General features: G+C 33.4%; 2 protein-coding genes across 2 annotated transcripts in view; one reads left to right on the top strand and one right to left on the bottom strand.

Annotated features, from left to right (window-relative positions):
* Positions 1-18,224, bottom strand: part of LOC125056838 (probable serine/threonine-protein kinase dyrk2) — a 107,337-nt gene that overhangs the window by 43,554 nt on the left and 45,559 nt on the right. The window lies entirely within an intron of this gene.
* On the top strand, positions 11,188-12,077 carry LOC125056841 (probable palmitoyltransferase ZDHHC24). Its single transcript, XM_047660150.1, has one exon. It carries the CDS (start codon positions 11,229-11,231, stop codon positions 12,039-12,041), a length of 813 nt encoding a protein of 270 aa, XP_047516106.1. The 5' UTR covers positions 11,188-11,228; the 3' UTR covers positions 12,042-12,077.

The raw sequence follows: 18,224 nt of genomic DNA, 5'->3' as shown, positions 1-18,224 counted from the left end.
TACTCGTAATAAAGACAAAATTAGCGCACCAACCAGAAGGCTGCATAAAACGAGTAATTCTTTCCAAGGCAATTGTATACGTTTTTTCAACAAAATCCCTAGTGAGATACAAGCGTTGTCAATAAATAAATTTAAATCGCACATTAAAGTAAAACTGCTTGCTAAGGCTTATTATAATATAAATGAATATTTAAACGATCCTAGTGCTTGGATATGAGTTGCTCCAGTATATATTATAGGTAACACGACTGAATCTCTCGGCTGCATTTCCAGACTCTGGGGCGATCGTCAACATCCACGACTGTTTTAATGTAAAGTGGGAACAAACCGTGATCCATGTGGTATCCAATTATTTCAGTATTATTATTATTTTCTTATGTAGCCAAGTCCACATTTCAAGGATCGTCATGCTCGCTTAAATGTCATTGCTTGTGGCGGCGTCCATGCGTCGGGTTGTCTCTCTCCCTAAAATATGGCGAGGGGGCCGATGGCTGGCCATGCGTCATACTCGTGAACGGGTGCTGCTTGTGGTGACTGGTCGTACTTGAATTCGTGTATGCGGTGATGTTAATTATTTCGACTATGTGTTTGCGTGTTGTTCCCACGAGAATGTAAGTGCGTGCTCCTATTTCACCATGCCTCCTGCTGATAGGGGACAAGTCTTTGTTTTTTATTTATGTTCTTATTATTAATTACTTAAAATGTCATGTGGAACATGGTGTAATGGTTGCAGCTCCTTACAAACGTTGTGTAAAAAAAAAAAAAAAATAAACATGGCGATTAAAAAGAGTGGCGGAGAGTTTATTGCCAGTTCTTCTCTTCCGTTCTACGCCCTTGATTTGAGAACTGGCAGTAAATGTAAAATTAGAAGCATTAATATTTATTTCTTTAATGACGAATCACAAGTGTACATTGTGTTACCTACGTGAATAAATGATTTTTGAATTTGAATTTGAATTTATGTTTGTTTGAATAAATGTTGTCTCAAGGAAACGTTTGAGTTCATAACAATCCTTATCGTGGTTGTAGTTTTATACTAATTTTGCTGCATTAACACATATCGAGTCAAGTTTGTGTATTTTTTTTATATAATAGGGAACAAACGAGCCTACGGGATGCCCAAAAAGGGCAGTCATCGCAGCCCATAGACACAAATTTTTAGTGGATGCGTTGCTGGCCTTTTAGGGAGAAGTACACTCGAATTTTGAATAGTTGGAGGTCGTATCTCTCAGGGAAGACCCCCACCGGGAGTCGATTCCACATTTCGCTAGTTCGCAAAAAAAAATATAATAAAAAAATTAAAGCCTTAGAATTAACAAAACCACAACAATGAAACCACTGGTGCTAATTATCCTTAACCCATCGAATGTTTATTATTTGGTAAATACCCTCTCAAAAAATAAACACTTAATGTAGGTACTTACAAAAAGACAAACCATTTTATCTGGTAACTGTCAATTGATGATGTAATTGTATCGACTTAATTAACGAACAAAGTTCATCAGGTCATCTGATCTAAAATAACGTCTGAGAAAGTTATTTACGTAATCCGTAATGTAATAAACAAGCGTTTAATTGGAAATTAGAGTAATAACTTTATCTAAACAATTCTTACGTAACTTAACTGAATCGTCTGCTTATTAATTTTTAAAGAAAAATATAATGACGTACTGCAAACAAATCAAAGTTAAACATATAAGTTACTTCTTGTCCACTTGAAAACTCAATTTACATTTAATAAAGTTTAGTATTGCTGTGTATAATGGAAGTATATTATGTACGTTTCTTATTTGTCTGTCATATTCAAATTTTACTATATAATTCGCAGAGGCGATGAGAACTTGGAGAAACTGGTCGTGGTTCGTAACACAGAAGGCAAAACATCACGTCGACGTTCACCAACCAGATGGACTGAAGTGAAAGAGTCATCGTCCTCAAAACTATACACTGTCATAAGAGTCGCTGGACAGAAACCGGTGAAAACAAAGTGACGCTCCAGTTGTTTCCTAGCTGACCACGATGCTCAGACAAGAGCTACCGACTGAAGAGAGATAGGCAAAATATAGTAGGTATTGTCTTTTATTGACATAACTTTCACACATTTGATATTATCAAAGTCACCGTGACCACGCACGCTGTAAAGCACGTGAAACGTCGGTTAAATTTAAAATTATGAAAGATAATTGTAAATACATAACTTAAATCCGGTAAAAAATTGTTTTATTAGATAAAACATACATCATGGAGACCCGAATGATTTTTTAGGCATCCTAATTCCCGATGAATTGCTGTCACAGTTAGTTACACGGACACGGATACGTAATCATAAATTTACCTAATAGCACGGATTAAAATTAATTAGACTTATTAAAGGTATGTAAATAAAAGTGAAACATACAGTAATTTTATTTATAATTTACATAATTTTCTATTATGAGCTGCAAAAGTGGTTCTAATGAATTATACTATCGAGCGGAACACGTCATTGTTCTTAAGGTGGGAACTGACCAACGTTACGATGTGTAATGTAACATGTAATGTAATGTTACACAGCGAGCATTCGTGCAGTCAGTACGTCGTGTTGCGGGGAAACACGACGTAACACGACGTACTGACTGCACGAATGCTCGCTGTGTAACAGTACATTACATGTTACATTACACCTCGTAACGTTGGTCAGTTCCCACCTTTACCTAATTAATAAATTACGCGTCGAATCGATTACGTCCTTCAGTTTTTTGGAGTAGGTTAAAAAATTGTTTTAATTCATTAAAAATTTAACAAATATTGATCGAATTAATATCAATGGTCGTAAAAATTATGTTATATGTTACAACATTTAAAGGGCCAATGAAACTTCATTAACATATTAAACGACTACCTAGGGTTTTTACATCTATAATGAACCGCGCTTACAACACCATATATCTCTAAATTCCAATAAACTAAAACTCAGCCTCATACTTTCGTAGAAGAATGTAATTTAAGTAGAAAACATTTAGTATGGAAATTGTCTACGTTTTGTTTAAAAGTAATATATATTACACATTGTAACTGTTTGTACATTTTAGGTAGGTTTTTGAAGCATTTGTGTTTCTTCTGCCATGCAGTAACTCAATCTTCGTTCCAGTTATCACGAGGTTTTAAAATGAGGCATTTCACCTATAGGTTTTCATTGTACGTACCACGGGTCCGAGCCTCCGAATGTTTTTTTACTTAATTAAAATTTTGTAAAATGCCATCTTAATATCATATGGGCTCTCATGGCTATCTGAAGGAAGTTAATTCCTATATATACCTTGAATAAATGGCACTGCCAGCAGTTAACTGGCTAGTAACAAAACATCATCATCATCATCAAAACAACATCTAAGCCTCTACAGAACTAACCACTGCCTCCTTAATATACATCTCATCTCAGGCGCAAATGGTAGTCCCTTGTGCAGAGGCTGTTTTAACAGAGAGGAATCAGTCACCCACGTAGTCCTGGAATGCACAACAAACAAATCCTTGGAGCAGTGAGGTCGCTTCGTGAACGCTGCGAAGTGTCCAGGAAACTTCCGAGCTTTTAGAAGGAACTAGGCTTGCTTGGTTAGCCAGAACTTAACGCACTACCCTGCAAGCATCGTGCCCGACCTCCCCCAGCTTTATAAACAGGGTGAATTGGCCGATGTGAAAGGCCCTTGCTGTGCCAAGGTCCATTCAACATCATTTGTGGCCGTAGAGGACCGTGATTCTAACGGCTGATCGCGTGGCTGGATGCGGACAAGGCTACGCTGTTACCGTGTCCCGCCCCGGGCGATTGCTGGTGGCGCCGTGGGGTTTTAGTGGGTATGCACTGTTGTGCGAGTCCCACATAACCCTTCCCCACAAAGGCAACCGTGCCGCGGGAGGGTATGCGTAACGCATTTCCCCACGAAAAAAAAAAAAAAAAACTACGGACCAAATGAGCGTCTAAGTGCGAAAATTTTGTCCACACTACATACATACAATATGTACATACTATATATTCAGTTACGTTGAGGCCTTTTAAAGGCAATTTTAACACGAATATTATTCATAACAACATTTTACAAGCAAATAATTGAACTGAGTACAAAAGTCATTATTGAATAGCTGTAGGTCAATAGGAGGCGGTGGCGTGGGATCGATTTTACATCGAATCAAATGTATCGATGCCAATATCGATTAATCGATTAGATCCGGTCGATTGGTTCAATGAGTTTTGACATTTAACAAACAATGAATTTTGAAACTTAGAATTTCAGTATTAATTTCAACACTTGTTGATGGGCAGAACGGACATTTGATTGAAATAAACTTCAATCGTTTGGATGATTGACTATTACCCAAGACTTCGTTTAGATGAATTAATAATTATTAGTCCCTTTGGTTCACATATATATTTGGTTTTATTGACCTCAATTTGTCAATAGAATTTAAACGGTTCGGAAAAATCATTGACATATATCTGGATTAGTGCGTAGGTGGTGTTGATTTTGAAATGATAAAAAAATATTTTTGAATCCTGTATACACAAAACAAAACCTTTAAAACCTTATAACACCGTTTGACTGTGTAACTTATTTGGCTTTTTGGTTTAATTGAATATTCCAGTGGCATAAAGAATAATACCTGACACACGTCGAATTCTGTCTAAGACATGCCGTATTTCTCATTATATTTCATATAATTATAAGAAAATCCATTGGTGCACACAAGACCTCTGGTTTGAGCATAGCACGCATCACAACGCCATATATTTCTTCTAGCTATACATATTGTACCAAAAAGAACGGTTCGGTGGCCGTCGATACACAATCTTATATGTACTAGGATAATGTCCTAAGTACATACCTCGTTACAATGTCTCCTTACCAAGAAGAAAGGCACACAATATTGTCAGTCGTAAGGATTTCGAGAAATTGTATTAGTTTGGGAACAAAGAGAGTTTAGACTAATACTGATACCTTGCCTCACAATTGTTCACAAAAACACACAAAACACTCACTATAATAAAATTATATATTGAGAATGTAACTATTAACGAAAAGGTATAAATTAAAAAAATGCGTCTAACATAACCCGAGTAAATCTCAAGAATGACTAACCAAAAAATGTGACGATCGGCCGAGTAAAAATATTTTGGATCACCCTCATCAAATTTTATTAAATTAAAATTATGTATTTTTAACACGAATAATAAATACTGTTATTGTATAGATTTACGTTCATAACCCTTATTAAAAATCATATAACGAACTCCTTATAAAGAAAGTTGAGCAATGTATAAAACTGTCAAACATCACGAAAGAACGTGACGTAATTTATACAGCGTACTGAAACATAGATTAGGCTCTGTTCTGTTACAGGATATAAAATTTTATTAATTCACTTAACTCTTAAATTAAATGTCTAGCCTAAGAACGGTTTATAAATTAGACGTTACCCCCCGTGTCTTTTAACTAAAGTACTTTTTCGTCCCTTTCTGTCAAATTTTGTTTATGCTGAGATGAAAAGAGACAGGTGATTTAGTTTTATAAGGATTTAGGCTTTAAAATGTAAAACTAAATGATCGTATATTATCTCAAAACATTATATTTTGAAGAAGACCAAAGTGAAGGAAAACTTAAAACAGAATTAATTGTTTGAATAAAGATAACTTAGTCAGGACGTATGGGCGTATAAGAATGATGATAATTTTAGAATGGAACATCAGTTTCGTAACCCAATAGGATGGTCCGTCACGTAGCTGACTGTCCAACATGGTTCGATTAATGAGACACGCACTGGTCGTTATGGTGAATTGAATTTAGCAATACTTAGAGCACCCATTCCATTTAAAGGCATGTGGCGAAAGGTCATAAGATATGGTATGTGATATAAAATCATATTCACACAAAAGTGAAAAGAGTTACTAAAACACGATGGCAGCAACTAGGATTGGCTGTAACGTTTACAAAGACCGCTTTACGCAAGCGTTTTCAAAGACAATTTTGATTTAAGCAATCCAAAATTATTATATACATAAACAATTCGTCTTTGACCTAATATTAATAATATACAGTATTGTATATAGACCAGTGCCGATAATTTTTGAAACCAAAAAAAATTACAGTAGGATGAAACCCTTTAGAAAAGCAGGGGAATATGATCAAAATGAAAGGAAAAATAAATTACGGTCGATCTGAGGTCGGGAAGGGGCAGGGGGGGGAGTTTTAAGGGTAAAAAACGGTTTATCTCGATTTCCGGAAAAATTAAAAGTCCTATCGAAGAAAACTAAATGGCAAAGTTGTAGGTCATAAAAAGATCTACAACTTTTGTATTCACACATTTTTCACATAACCTCGAAATTTATGTGAAAAATTCAAAAAACCAACTTTTTGGTTTTTTATTTCTATCTTTTACAAAAAATTATTTTTTCAAACGGAATTTGGTGAAAACTTACCTTATTATGTCCCAAATATACTGTAATTTATTTGATTAAAAATATTTATTTTTTCACCTTATTTTGAATTAATATCGAAAAAACACCCTAATTTTCAATCGAAAATTCTGACGTCAAAATTTCAGCTTTTTTCAAAAAGTTGGTGTGCTTTCAGTTCGTTGAAATCTCTACTTTCCTATGGTAAAAAAATATATATATATTACCATAGTAAATCTTCTCAGAAAATGCAAAAAATCGTATGCAGTAACGCCCAGACCCGTCATCCCCTTCCCTACTTCTCTATGAATCTTCTTTAAATTATAATTAGATGCCTATTTATTACTATTTTAAGATAACTTATTAACCTGAGTGACCTTAAAAAAAATTTTAGCCTTTAGATGGGCTAAAATTTTCGTATTTCATAGAGAAGTAGGGAAGGGGATGACGGGTCTGGGCGTTACTGCATACGATTTTTTGCATTTTCTGAGAAGATTTACTATGGTAATACATATATATTTTTTTACCATAGGAAAGTAGAGATTTCAACGAACTAAAAGCACACCAACTTTTTGAAAAAAGCTGAAATTTTGACGTCAGAATTTTCGATTGAAAATTAGGGTGTTTTTTCGATATTAATTCAAAATAAGGTGAAAAAATTAATATTTTTAATCAAATAAATTACAGTATATTTGGGACATAATAAGGTAAGTTTTCAGCAAATTTCGTTTAAAAAAAAAAATTTTTGTAAAAGATAGAAATAAAAATCCAAAAAGTTGGTTTTTTGAATTTTTCACATAAATTTCGAGGTTATGTGAAAAATGTGTTAATACAAAAGTTGTAGATCTTTTTATGACCTACAACTTTGCCATTTAGTTTTCTTCGATAGGACTTTTAGTTTTGCCGGAAATCGAGATAAACCGTTTTTTACCCTTAAAACTAGCCCCCCTCCCCTTCCCGACCTCAGATCGACCGTAATTTATTTTTCCTTTAATTTTGATCATATTCCCCAGCTTTTCTAATGGGTTTCATCCTACTGTAATTTTTTTCACTTTTTATTATTTTTAAAGGCTATCTGCACTGGTCTAATATGAGTATTTGGGAACTGACTTCCTTAACAAAGGAGTTTTCCTGGAACCGAATCCAGAGGCTCAATTTATTGAAGTATCACGATTATGAACAAATCAATTCCATTTCAAATATCACAAATTTGATTACAGTGGACCCCCGGTACTCCATTTTGTAGGGCAGAGTAAAGAGAATTTATGAAATATTAGTATTTTAAGTTTTATGAAAAATAATTTATTGAAATCTCAAGTGACGAATTGTTAATTAAAATGCCAAGTTTTATTGTTCCATAATAATATTTTTCGATAAAAATAAATTTAAAAAATTAAATTTATTATTTGTATTAATTTTCGACACTTTTAATTTTTTAATGACAATTAAATTCATTAAATTCCTAAAATACCTTCCGTTTCCCCTCCATGTCTCGAAAATCTAAAGTTTTAGATTTGTATAAATATGAACAAGACTTCAAAATTAGTTTGCCGAAGATGTTTTACTTCTGACATGTGTACTTTGACGCACGCACTTTTTTTTTTAAATTTAAGTTTCTTTTAATATGCTGCAGAAATTGAGTTTAATATACAAATATATGCTTACTAGCGTCATTAAGGCTTAACACGATCGTCCCACTTAACTAGATGCTTTGAACCTGTTGAAAATAGATGACGTAACTTTTTACATACTAGTAAAGAAACACATTAGTTTAACTTTCCCTTCTTTAAGTTATTGCAAGTGTAAATGACAAAATTAATCGCAGCAATTAAAATCTCATAAGTGATAAACATTTCCGGAGCGGAAAAATTTAAATACACGCGTTATATAATGTATAAAATGTGCACAGCTGGTTAAAGAATAAAAATCTAATTACTAACTTTTATTAGTTATTTGTAAATAAATATGTGTAGTTTCTTATATTCGTTTATATTTATTAGAGCTATTTAATATGTATTTATTTTTTTGATGTCCATAAGTGTTCATTGTGTTACCTACCTATATATGAATAAATGATTTTGATTTGATAAAAATAAGTTGTTTATAAAAAAAAAAAATGTTTACACTCTCCCTTTCGTCCGTTCCTCTCGGTCCCTTTTTAATTTTTTAGGACTAATTTGTATTCAATATTTTATGTGCTTTAGGAAACCTTCTTATAATACATTCCTTTAATAACTTTTTTTTTATGTACAAAAATCTAATCAAAAATAAAATTATTAAAGGCCGGCAACGCATTCACGAGCCGAGCCGAGCATTGTGAGCGTCCATGGGCAGCAGTATTACTTAACAGCCTCCTGCCCGTTTGCCCCCTGTTATATGAAAAAAATATAAAGTATATCGGTAACGTCATTTTAATATTTTTATATGTAAAAGCGTTGTTTCCGGGAAAAATCATAAGCCGCTTTGAAGACATATTGTGGCCACCCAGATCTCCGGACTTAACCACAGCCACACTTTTTATGGGGTTATCTCAAAGCTAGAGTTTTTGATACCCCTCTTACGAATTTTGAGCAGTTGAAGACTAAATTAACGACAGAAGTGAGAGCCATATCAGTGGACATCCTGCGGGGTGTCTCTGCAAATTCGCTCGTCCGCTTTGAAGAGTGGTCTCACCGTGATGGAAGACATCTTGACGGTGTAATATTCCGTATATAACATCCGCACAAATGCATTATAATTTATTGCAATTACAATATTACAATTACAATTTAAAGTTTAAAGCCGGCTCTGAGACACCCCCTTATTTATGATTTATGATTAAACTTATCTTAATAAAAGTTCTGTTAACGTTTTTATGCCAAAATAATAAAGATATATTTCTTTTCGGTTGCTTAATAAAGCTTACGAAATAATTACAGATTAGTGTAATAAAGTAATTTGCTCGCTGTATCAATATCCAAATAAATATTAGCAATGGCTCATAAAACGTTATTGTTCTACCACAACTCCATCCATCACAATCATTAGCTACGATAATGACTACATTGCTTAATAAGTGTGAAATTATACATTCTTAATAATCAACAGTAGACATTCAAATATGTATCGAAATACTAAAGGTGTGTTTATAGTAAGGTCTATTTATTTGTACATAAGTTGTACATAAATCAGTAACTAGATTTGTTTTGTGTTTTAATAAAATTTTGGACACACCCCACATACAACCTTACATATATACCTTCACTTTTACACCATCACACAGCACAGCCGAAATAGGTATTACGTATTTAATAATTTTTACTGACTATCCTTTCGTATATATTGGAACTTTTATGTACATATTATGTATTCAATTTTTGGCTATGTTTAGTTTAATTGTATTTTGTTGTATTTAATTTATGTCAGCTAAAGTAGTAAATATCAAACAGATTTTTTTTATCCCTATTCCGAAATAATAAAATAAACAATACGACAATTTTCAAAATTTCATCAGAAAACACAGATGCAATCGCGCTCACCTGTTAATACGGTAGATTTTTAAGAACCATCAACTACCATTTCGTAGCCGAAACATTAGACTGTAATCTATCTTCCATTTCATAATTCAGTGACAGGAAAATAGACGTTATTAGCGTTGCAATAGGTATGCTCATTGTTTGTGTAATTATATTTATGTTACTAAATAAATTTAAGTGGCCTACTTCATAAGAATCCCCAGTGAAAGGTACATTTTCGAAATCAGTTCATATCTTGTTAGTTGAGATAAATTTGAGGCAATATCTGTAATTATAACTCGGGATTTAGTCACGGAATTGAACTGGATTTTGCTCAACTTTCCCACAATGTAGATAATTTATAAATTATTTACCGAACATGAAGTTGATATTGGAATTACTAATAATATAAATATTATTTCAACTGCATATTATTAGATTAAAATTCATTATTATTACCTTGTATATACATATACTTTTGAATGTCATTCTAACGGAATTGTATAAACCAGTACATGAATAAATAATATAGTTCATATGAGGGTATAAAAGCATTGACATTTAGATGGGAGATGAAAGTCTACTATAAATAAGAGCACGATATATCACTTTCTATCGTGCAAAGGGCTGAATGTCAACATCGTGAGGGCTGAAGTGTAACTATTTATACAATCTTTAACCGTACATTTTAAGATAACAAGAATAACATTGCTTTTATATAAATGAAAAATAATTGCTGTTATATAATTTTAAAAAAAATATTTCTAATATAAAACTAAGTGAATGGCCAACCCATTGATGAGTTGTACAAAGACTAAATTTAAATACATTCATATTTCTATCATCTATTTATGGCTACGTATCTGTGTGCCCTTTTTGGCAAAGGCCTCCTCTGCCTGCTGTTTCCTTAGTTTGTTCTAACCACCTTCTAAATTGTCTCCCTCTTTTTCGTATATTGGACCTTAGTTATAATACTTTGTTCTTCCACTTTTCTGTTCCGCTTACCATGTGCCCTGCCCAATTCCTTAGTTATTCTTCTTAATTACGCATTAGAGGGGTAAGTTGCATATAAAGTTGAAATTCGCAATAATATGCTTGTACGAATGCTTAATTATTTATATTATTATATATTGGTTGACAATTGAAAAAATCTCACTATTCCCATTTCGTAGCATTAGGACGTAGACCTAATTTGTAAATGTTTATTTTTTCTTTATTATAAATTCTTCTTTCAGTGCTATGACATTAATTAAGATAATATTCTCATGATTGACATGTGTCAATTTTAACAATAAAATTACAGTAGCAAAATGATTTTTAAATTTGCAAAAATTTCCGCTAGAGTATATGAAAAAGTAATATGTTATGCTTTGGTGTATGTGATAACGCCGTGTTTCTTTATATTTGAGATGGCGCTTGTTCGGCCGATTGTCATCAAGCATTACAACTATGGGATACTCCTGCATGCTTTCCACGTCATATGTGGTACCTTCTGCTTTCTCAACGTTGTCGGTAATATGATTATGAGCATTTTTACCAATACCAGCGTAAATAAAAGTGTTCGGGTTGGTGAATCCTATTGTGACACGTGCAAAATTATCCGCCCAGCGAAAGCATGGCATTGTAAGCTGTGCAATGTGTGTATTCTACGGCGTGATCACCACTGCTTCTTTCTCTCAAGATGCATTGGACTATACAATCAACGATACTTCATTCTTTACTTGACGTATATATTAATATCTTTAATTTACTCCGCGATATATAACTACTACTTTGTTCTGACTAGAATACAGGAGTATGACTTAGTCCTATCCCTTTTTCGTATTTTTAATCCTTTCTTTAGATATATGTCGACGGAACCACCTAGTATCAAAGACGTTTATGTGTTGTTTTTGTGCTTGAATGGTGGACTTATTTTTTGGTCTGGTCTATTGTTTATTTACCATGTAAGAAATGCTATGAGTGGAGTGGTAGCGAGAGATTCTAGGTTAAAACGAAGACTAAATATGACAATGTTAAAGAATAATTTGATGAATATATTTGGGACACGGTGGTACTTGGCGATCGTGTGGCCTTTTGCGGAAAGCCCACTGCCCCAAGAGTATGTAATGAAGAATATTTAATTAATAAGTTCGAATTAAAAATATATAATAATATTTTGTTTTATTTTATAGAGTTTATATAATGTATACTTGAGAGGTTTTAAAAAGTATTATAAATCAATGCTAAAAGGAAACTTACAGGTTAAATATTTAAAAAAAGTTACGGTTAAATGTGAATTTATTACATTATTATATAACTTGACGTTCCATAAGTATTTTCTCATCTGTTAAAATATTGTAAAACCAATTCGCAATAGATGTTGTTAATATGACACCAATGGAGTCTAATCATAATATTAAATCGGCTGACCACGGTTTTTTTTTCTTCCAAATGTTTTATATTTATGTTTTATCTTCGCAAGTTAGTTTCTGGGCATGAAAACCATGTAAGAGTTTATTTCAACAAATTATAATAAGCTAGATAAAACACGTACTTCAGTCTGAGCTGTATGCGGCAGATAAATTTTATAGGAAGTGTTTTTACATACATATTTATTTTAAATACGGTATTACAACGTCTTATTTGAAACTTTGAGTAAAGTTATAAATAAATATTTTAATAAGAATTATATTATTTTAATATAAGTACGTTTGGTTGGTTTGTGGATTCAGTTTCCGCACTAATATAAGACTCAGGTTCGTTGTGGGTATAAGTACGTTTTAATATAATAATTATTTTATTTTATTTCACCTAGTGAATTGTGGAATCGGGTCCCAGTAGCTACCATAGCCAAAATAACCCTCAAAGTCATACTAAAATGGGTGTACATGGGCGCGATGACTGCCTTGTATAAACCTTTTCTGGAATGTTCGTTTGTTTTTCTTGTAAATAAAATTGTTTTATTTGTATAAATTTCACATCTCAGTTTATCAGTTAACATTTAACAATACTTGAGGTACCGATTGTATCGCCATTTGGCGATCAAATTATAAAGATAAACTCAAGTAGCACCTAAAACGGCAGACCGTTATGTAATACTGTTCCATTGTTGGCCACAACACCGCTATCAGCTCAACGAACTTCAGCCGAATCATTTTGCACTCAGTTTTTATATCTCATCAATCCACAAAAAAGTCGTAATTTTCCGAAGTTAGATTCCAACAGAGCAATGGTGTATAATATTATAATATTATATACTAAAATAATACTCAAAAAAATACTCAAATATCAGACATATTTATTGTAGTTCCCGGCAAATTATGATATTATAATTTGGTAATTATAATATTATTTATAATAAAAAGTGGACTAAAGAAAATTGGTGTTTATTACCATGGTAACTGTTTTTTTACATGTAAACGGTAACCATGGTAACCAATACGGTATATTCGAGATTATTTAAATCCACGTATCATAAGTCAACTGTCAAAAAATGTTTTGTTCATCACCATCATCAATGGCTGTACAATGTACATCTCAATCTATTATGCTTCGTGCGCCCAATTTCGAACACCTATTGTTTTATTGTTTAGAGGAGATTGACAACTCCATGCCACTCCAACTCACCGGTCTACCGAGTTTTCTCTTGCCTTGGTTGTGAGTTCGGTGCACATGTCCCAAACACTTGAGCCTGTTGAATTTTATGAATTGGAAGTTGGCGTCGTCAAGGATGTTCATATTTTGTTACACATATTAATATACATCCTTCAATATAGGTACTCGATAGCTTTTCAGGTCATATAGCATGTTCACTAGGGGAGCTACTCTTTTAGCTATCAAATCTGTGTGTACATTGAACTTTTGAGAAAGGAGTCTCTCTATTTTTTTTTTATATTGTTGTGCAAAATTTACCTTCATTTTAGATACTTTTTCCAAAATTTAAAATCACACTTTAGAACGTCAATAAAGAAATACATTCAAATATATTTCAAACTTAGTTTACATTTACTGCCAGTTCTCAAATCAAGGGCGTAGAATGGATGAGAAGAACCGGCAATTAATTTTCCGCCACTCATTTCAATCGCCAAGTTTTTTGTTTTACAAAATCTTTGTAAGGAGCTGCAACCCTTACACCATGTTCCACATGACTTCTTAAGTAATTCATACTTAATCAATAATAATAAAATAAATTAAAAACAAAGATTTGTCCTCTATCAGCAGGGGGCATGTTGAAAAAGAAGCACGCACTTACATTCTCGTGGAAACAACACGCAAATACATAGTCAAATAATTAACATCACCGCATACACGAATTCAAGTCCGACTTAAATTGACAATTTATTTTTCAGCATAGCTTAAAATATATAGAAAGTCTCGTGAATATAGTATAAGTGGCGTTAACCGATACTTAAACATAATCAGCTGTTACATAACGTTAATGGGCTCACGTAAACTAGTAATAGACGCAAGCGCACGCGAAGTGCTGCCGTTATAAATCCCGTTACTTATTTGTATCCTGTGTTCAGACCCACCTGGTTGAGGTTGAGGTAACGATTATATCCATATCTTATGTAATATATAAGTACCGGATGTTTGTATATTTATGTTAATTTTAAAACAAATCAAACCAGCTCGAGAAAAAATTAAAATCTGGGATCTTGGTAATATTGTAGCTTACTTCTGTAATAAGACGTGAATATATAAGGACTTAAAACGGGAAAATAATGATTACCATACCTATGATATTTACCTTCCACTTTTCTCTCAAAAATCATGGAAGTACCATTCATTACCAGCATAACTATTAATCGTGAACAGAAATTTCTTCAACGTAAATTATTTCATTAATACATTTTTCACTTCCTGTACAGTATGCATTTATGATCAATGCGAGACAAGCTCTTCGTGATTTATTGCTGTTACCGTCTAATACCTTGTTGACAATGGTTTTCGTAACTTAGAACGAGGATTTAAAACAAACAGTTATTAAGTGCTCCCTTATATGGGGCGAGTCGTGACGGACAAATGTCGCCGATATGTCGTGAGGTTTTAAGTTGATTAACTCGTGTTCTTCTCCGAAAACAACTTGAGAGAAGAATTTCGTCATATTTCGCCATAATGTTCAACGGGAGTGCATGTATTTTACGATTAGCAACGCTTTAAAAAGTTGCTTTGTTCTATTGTTTTTTAGTATACGATTTGTTAACCTGTTTCTAACCTCAATAAACACGCATTTATAGAAAATAATAAGATGTAATTTTTTTTGTTTTATCTTCTCATACAACCTTGACATTAGAAATATAAGATTTAAGGCCGGCAACTGTGAGCCCTCTGGCAACGTGAGTGTCTATTAAAGGAGGTATAATAGCAGGTGAGCTCCCTGCCCATTTGAATATAAAAAAATACAAACAAAGAGACTTTGTTTTTTGATATTAACATTAATTTTATAGGTCAACCTATGCACGTCATTCTTGTCATACATTTCGAGAATGCAAATAGTTGAAATTTCATCTTGATAACGATAAATATGAACTATGCCGCGCACATCCCATACAAATACCACCTTTTTTTACAGAACTGGAGAAACCTTTGGCCACAATCCCATCTGATGTTAAGTGAGATGTGGCCTGGAGGGAACACCTGTCCAGGAGATGCCGAAATGAACCAATATTATACTGTCTAGGGAAGATGGAAGGGGGAAAGAATTAGACTCCTTTGCTGTTTTTATAAGAAACGAGAAACCAAATCGTGCTATGCCGGACTTGGGGATGTTGACAACGAAGAGCTAAAACTCCAGCGTGCTTCTTCTGCTCTTCTATTTACTAAGCTTCGATAAGTTTTGAGAGCTACATTTTTATCCTCTGATGGTGTATAGATAGCCATAAGTCATAAGATACTAAAACAAGAATTTATATATGTTCTTATTATCGTTAACGATTTCCGATTAACGACCGATTTCAAAGACCTTACATTTACACCTTTCTTAGTACGATATTTATTTTCTATATATTTTATCTTTACATAAGAATACACTTATGTAGTTATTACATATCTATAGATACATTTCATAATCAGGATGTTAGGTATGTGATGTTAACGCGCACGCGACTTCAAAATGCAATACAAAGCCATTGGTACCGTTTCCGCGTGTGATTTCTAAATGGTTTGTAGAGGAAGCCGTTATACGGAAGTTGGCCGAAACGTAAACGAATCGAATGTTTGCCTCGCTGTTTAATCTGGGATATAAGTTAACTTTACTTTTGACGTGACAACGTCTTATAATTCGATGGGGCCGGCTGCACGCACGAAAAAACATGACTCATGCGGCGTTACCTCGCTCTGAGGCGTTACCTCGCTCTGAGGCGTTCTATTTAAAATTGACATAATTGTATTTATGCCTACAAATAAATGTAACTTGATCAATTCAATTGTGATTTCCATTTGCCTCCTTCTCTGTATCCATACAAAATACCTATCAAATAAATATATTTTTTTTTTTTTGAAAAATGCAACCATCCCATCAATATTTTTTTATGACGTTGTCACGTTCAACTATCGTCAGTAAACCGACTTTACAGACAACCGATTTTTTTCCTTTTTTTAACGTATAACAGGAGGCAAACGGGCAGGAAGCTCATCTGATGTTAAGTGATACAGCCGCTCAAAGTCACTCTGCCAGAAGGCTCGCAAGTGCGTTGCCGGCCTTTCAAGAATTGGTACGCTCTTGATGGACCCTAAGTTGTTCGCAATTACTTCAGCTGGTGGTAGTGCGCGTAAAAACTGCCTTAAGAAACGCTCAGTTGTGTAACGACGAACAATCCGTATTCTGCCTTGACATCCGACGATGAAACTCAGCTGCAGTTATTATTCAAAACAACTCCTCTGAACACCCTCCATGGTAAAGGCGGTAGAAGATGCAGAGATACCCCAGATCTCAGGGCAAGGCTAAGGGATCAAGCGATCTTGTTCTTAGACCTCAAGAGACTGCTCACTGAATAGATATTTGCGCTGATGAAGAGGTAGTCGACGGAACTGAAACCTATTTTGAGGTTAGACAATTTTTTTTGAATATTTTGAACAATCAAATTAAATTCTATCAAAAAGACTTTTTCTATGTTACATCGAAACATTGAAATTATACATATAATTTTGAAATTTATAAAATAACTAGCTGACCGGGCAAGCGTCGTTTTGCTATGTATATCATTTATAATAAAAAAATAGGGGTTGATCGTAGAGGGGTGAAAATTAGGGGTTGTATGTATTTTTTAATCCTGTAACATAAAAAAATATTTAAAAAAATAGGGGTGGACTACCCTTAACATTTAGGAAAATAAAAAATAGATGTTGTCCGATTCTCAGTTATACCCAATATGCACACAAAATTTCATGAGAATCGGTCCAGCCGTGTCGAAGGAGTTTAACCACAAACACCGCGACACGAGAATTTTATATATTAGATACAATTTGTTAAAATCCATTAAATAAAGACGTATAAGCCATTTTTGAAATATAACTGTCGCAAATAAATGTGTGGTAATGCGATTTAAATGATTATTATGACACAGCAATTTGCAAATGTAATCTCGAGAATTGACGCTAATTCCTTTCACATAACGTGAAGATGTCAAAATGCAGAATGTTTTTACCGCAAGATCTTACATATACAAACCGCTATAAAAAAATTTTTAGATTAGATTTAGTCAGAGAATCGACCATGTAATTATATAAAAGGAATCTCACTTCAGTAAGAGTTGTATGAATGTATCAGACACACTCTCGTTACCACTAATATGACTGCAGATAGGGTTTATGGCGTTCCCTGGAACATCCACTAAAACCGCTATTCATAATGAACTAATTCCCTTCTTGAATTTAATACAGGAAGGGATTCCCGTTCATAGTTGGCCAGACTCTTTCACAAACAATGTTTGCCTGAGATGATAAAAAAAAACTTAAGGTATTTTTTTAAATATAAATCAATACGACATTAGCTACATAATCTTCGTCATAGTAAGTTATCCAATAACGATTTCTTTAATTCAAGTGTATCTTAGATATAATTAAAAAGATACAAAAACCGTGAGGAAATTAATAGAAATGTCATTTATAAAAAACTTCTATTTGAATTTACTGTTTGTATTTTTTGTCGTCTTAATTTCATGACATTGCGATACTTAATTACAATATTGTAATTAGATTCGAAGCGCCTGTCCGTCACAGTAATGTTGATGAAAAGTTGATAAAAAGTTTACCGGTCGTGTCGTCAGCGTTGACTATTCTTTGCGGAAATAGTATTGCAACTTCATTTTGTCTAAGTCACA

This window comes from Pieris napi, chromosome 15, assembly GCF_905475465.1.
Source record: "Pieris napi chromosome 15, ilPieNapi1.2, whole genome shotgun sequence".
NCBI classification, from domain to species: Eukaryota; Metazoa; Arthropoda; class Insecta; order Lepidoptera; family Pieridae; genus Pieris; species Pieris napi.
The sequence above is the reverse complement of the archived record's forward strand: the minus strand, read 5'-3'. Positions and strand labels throughout refer to the sequence as shown.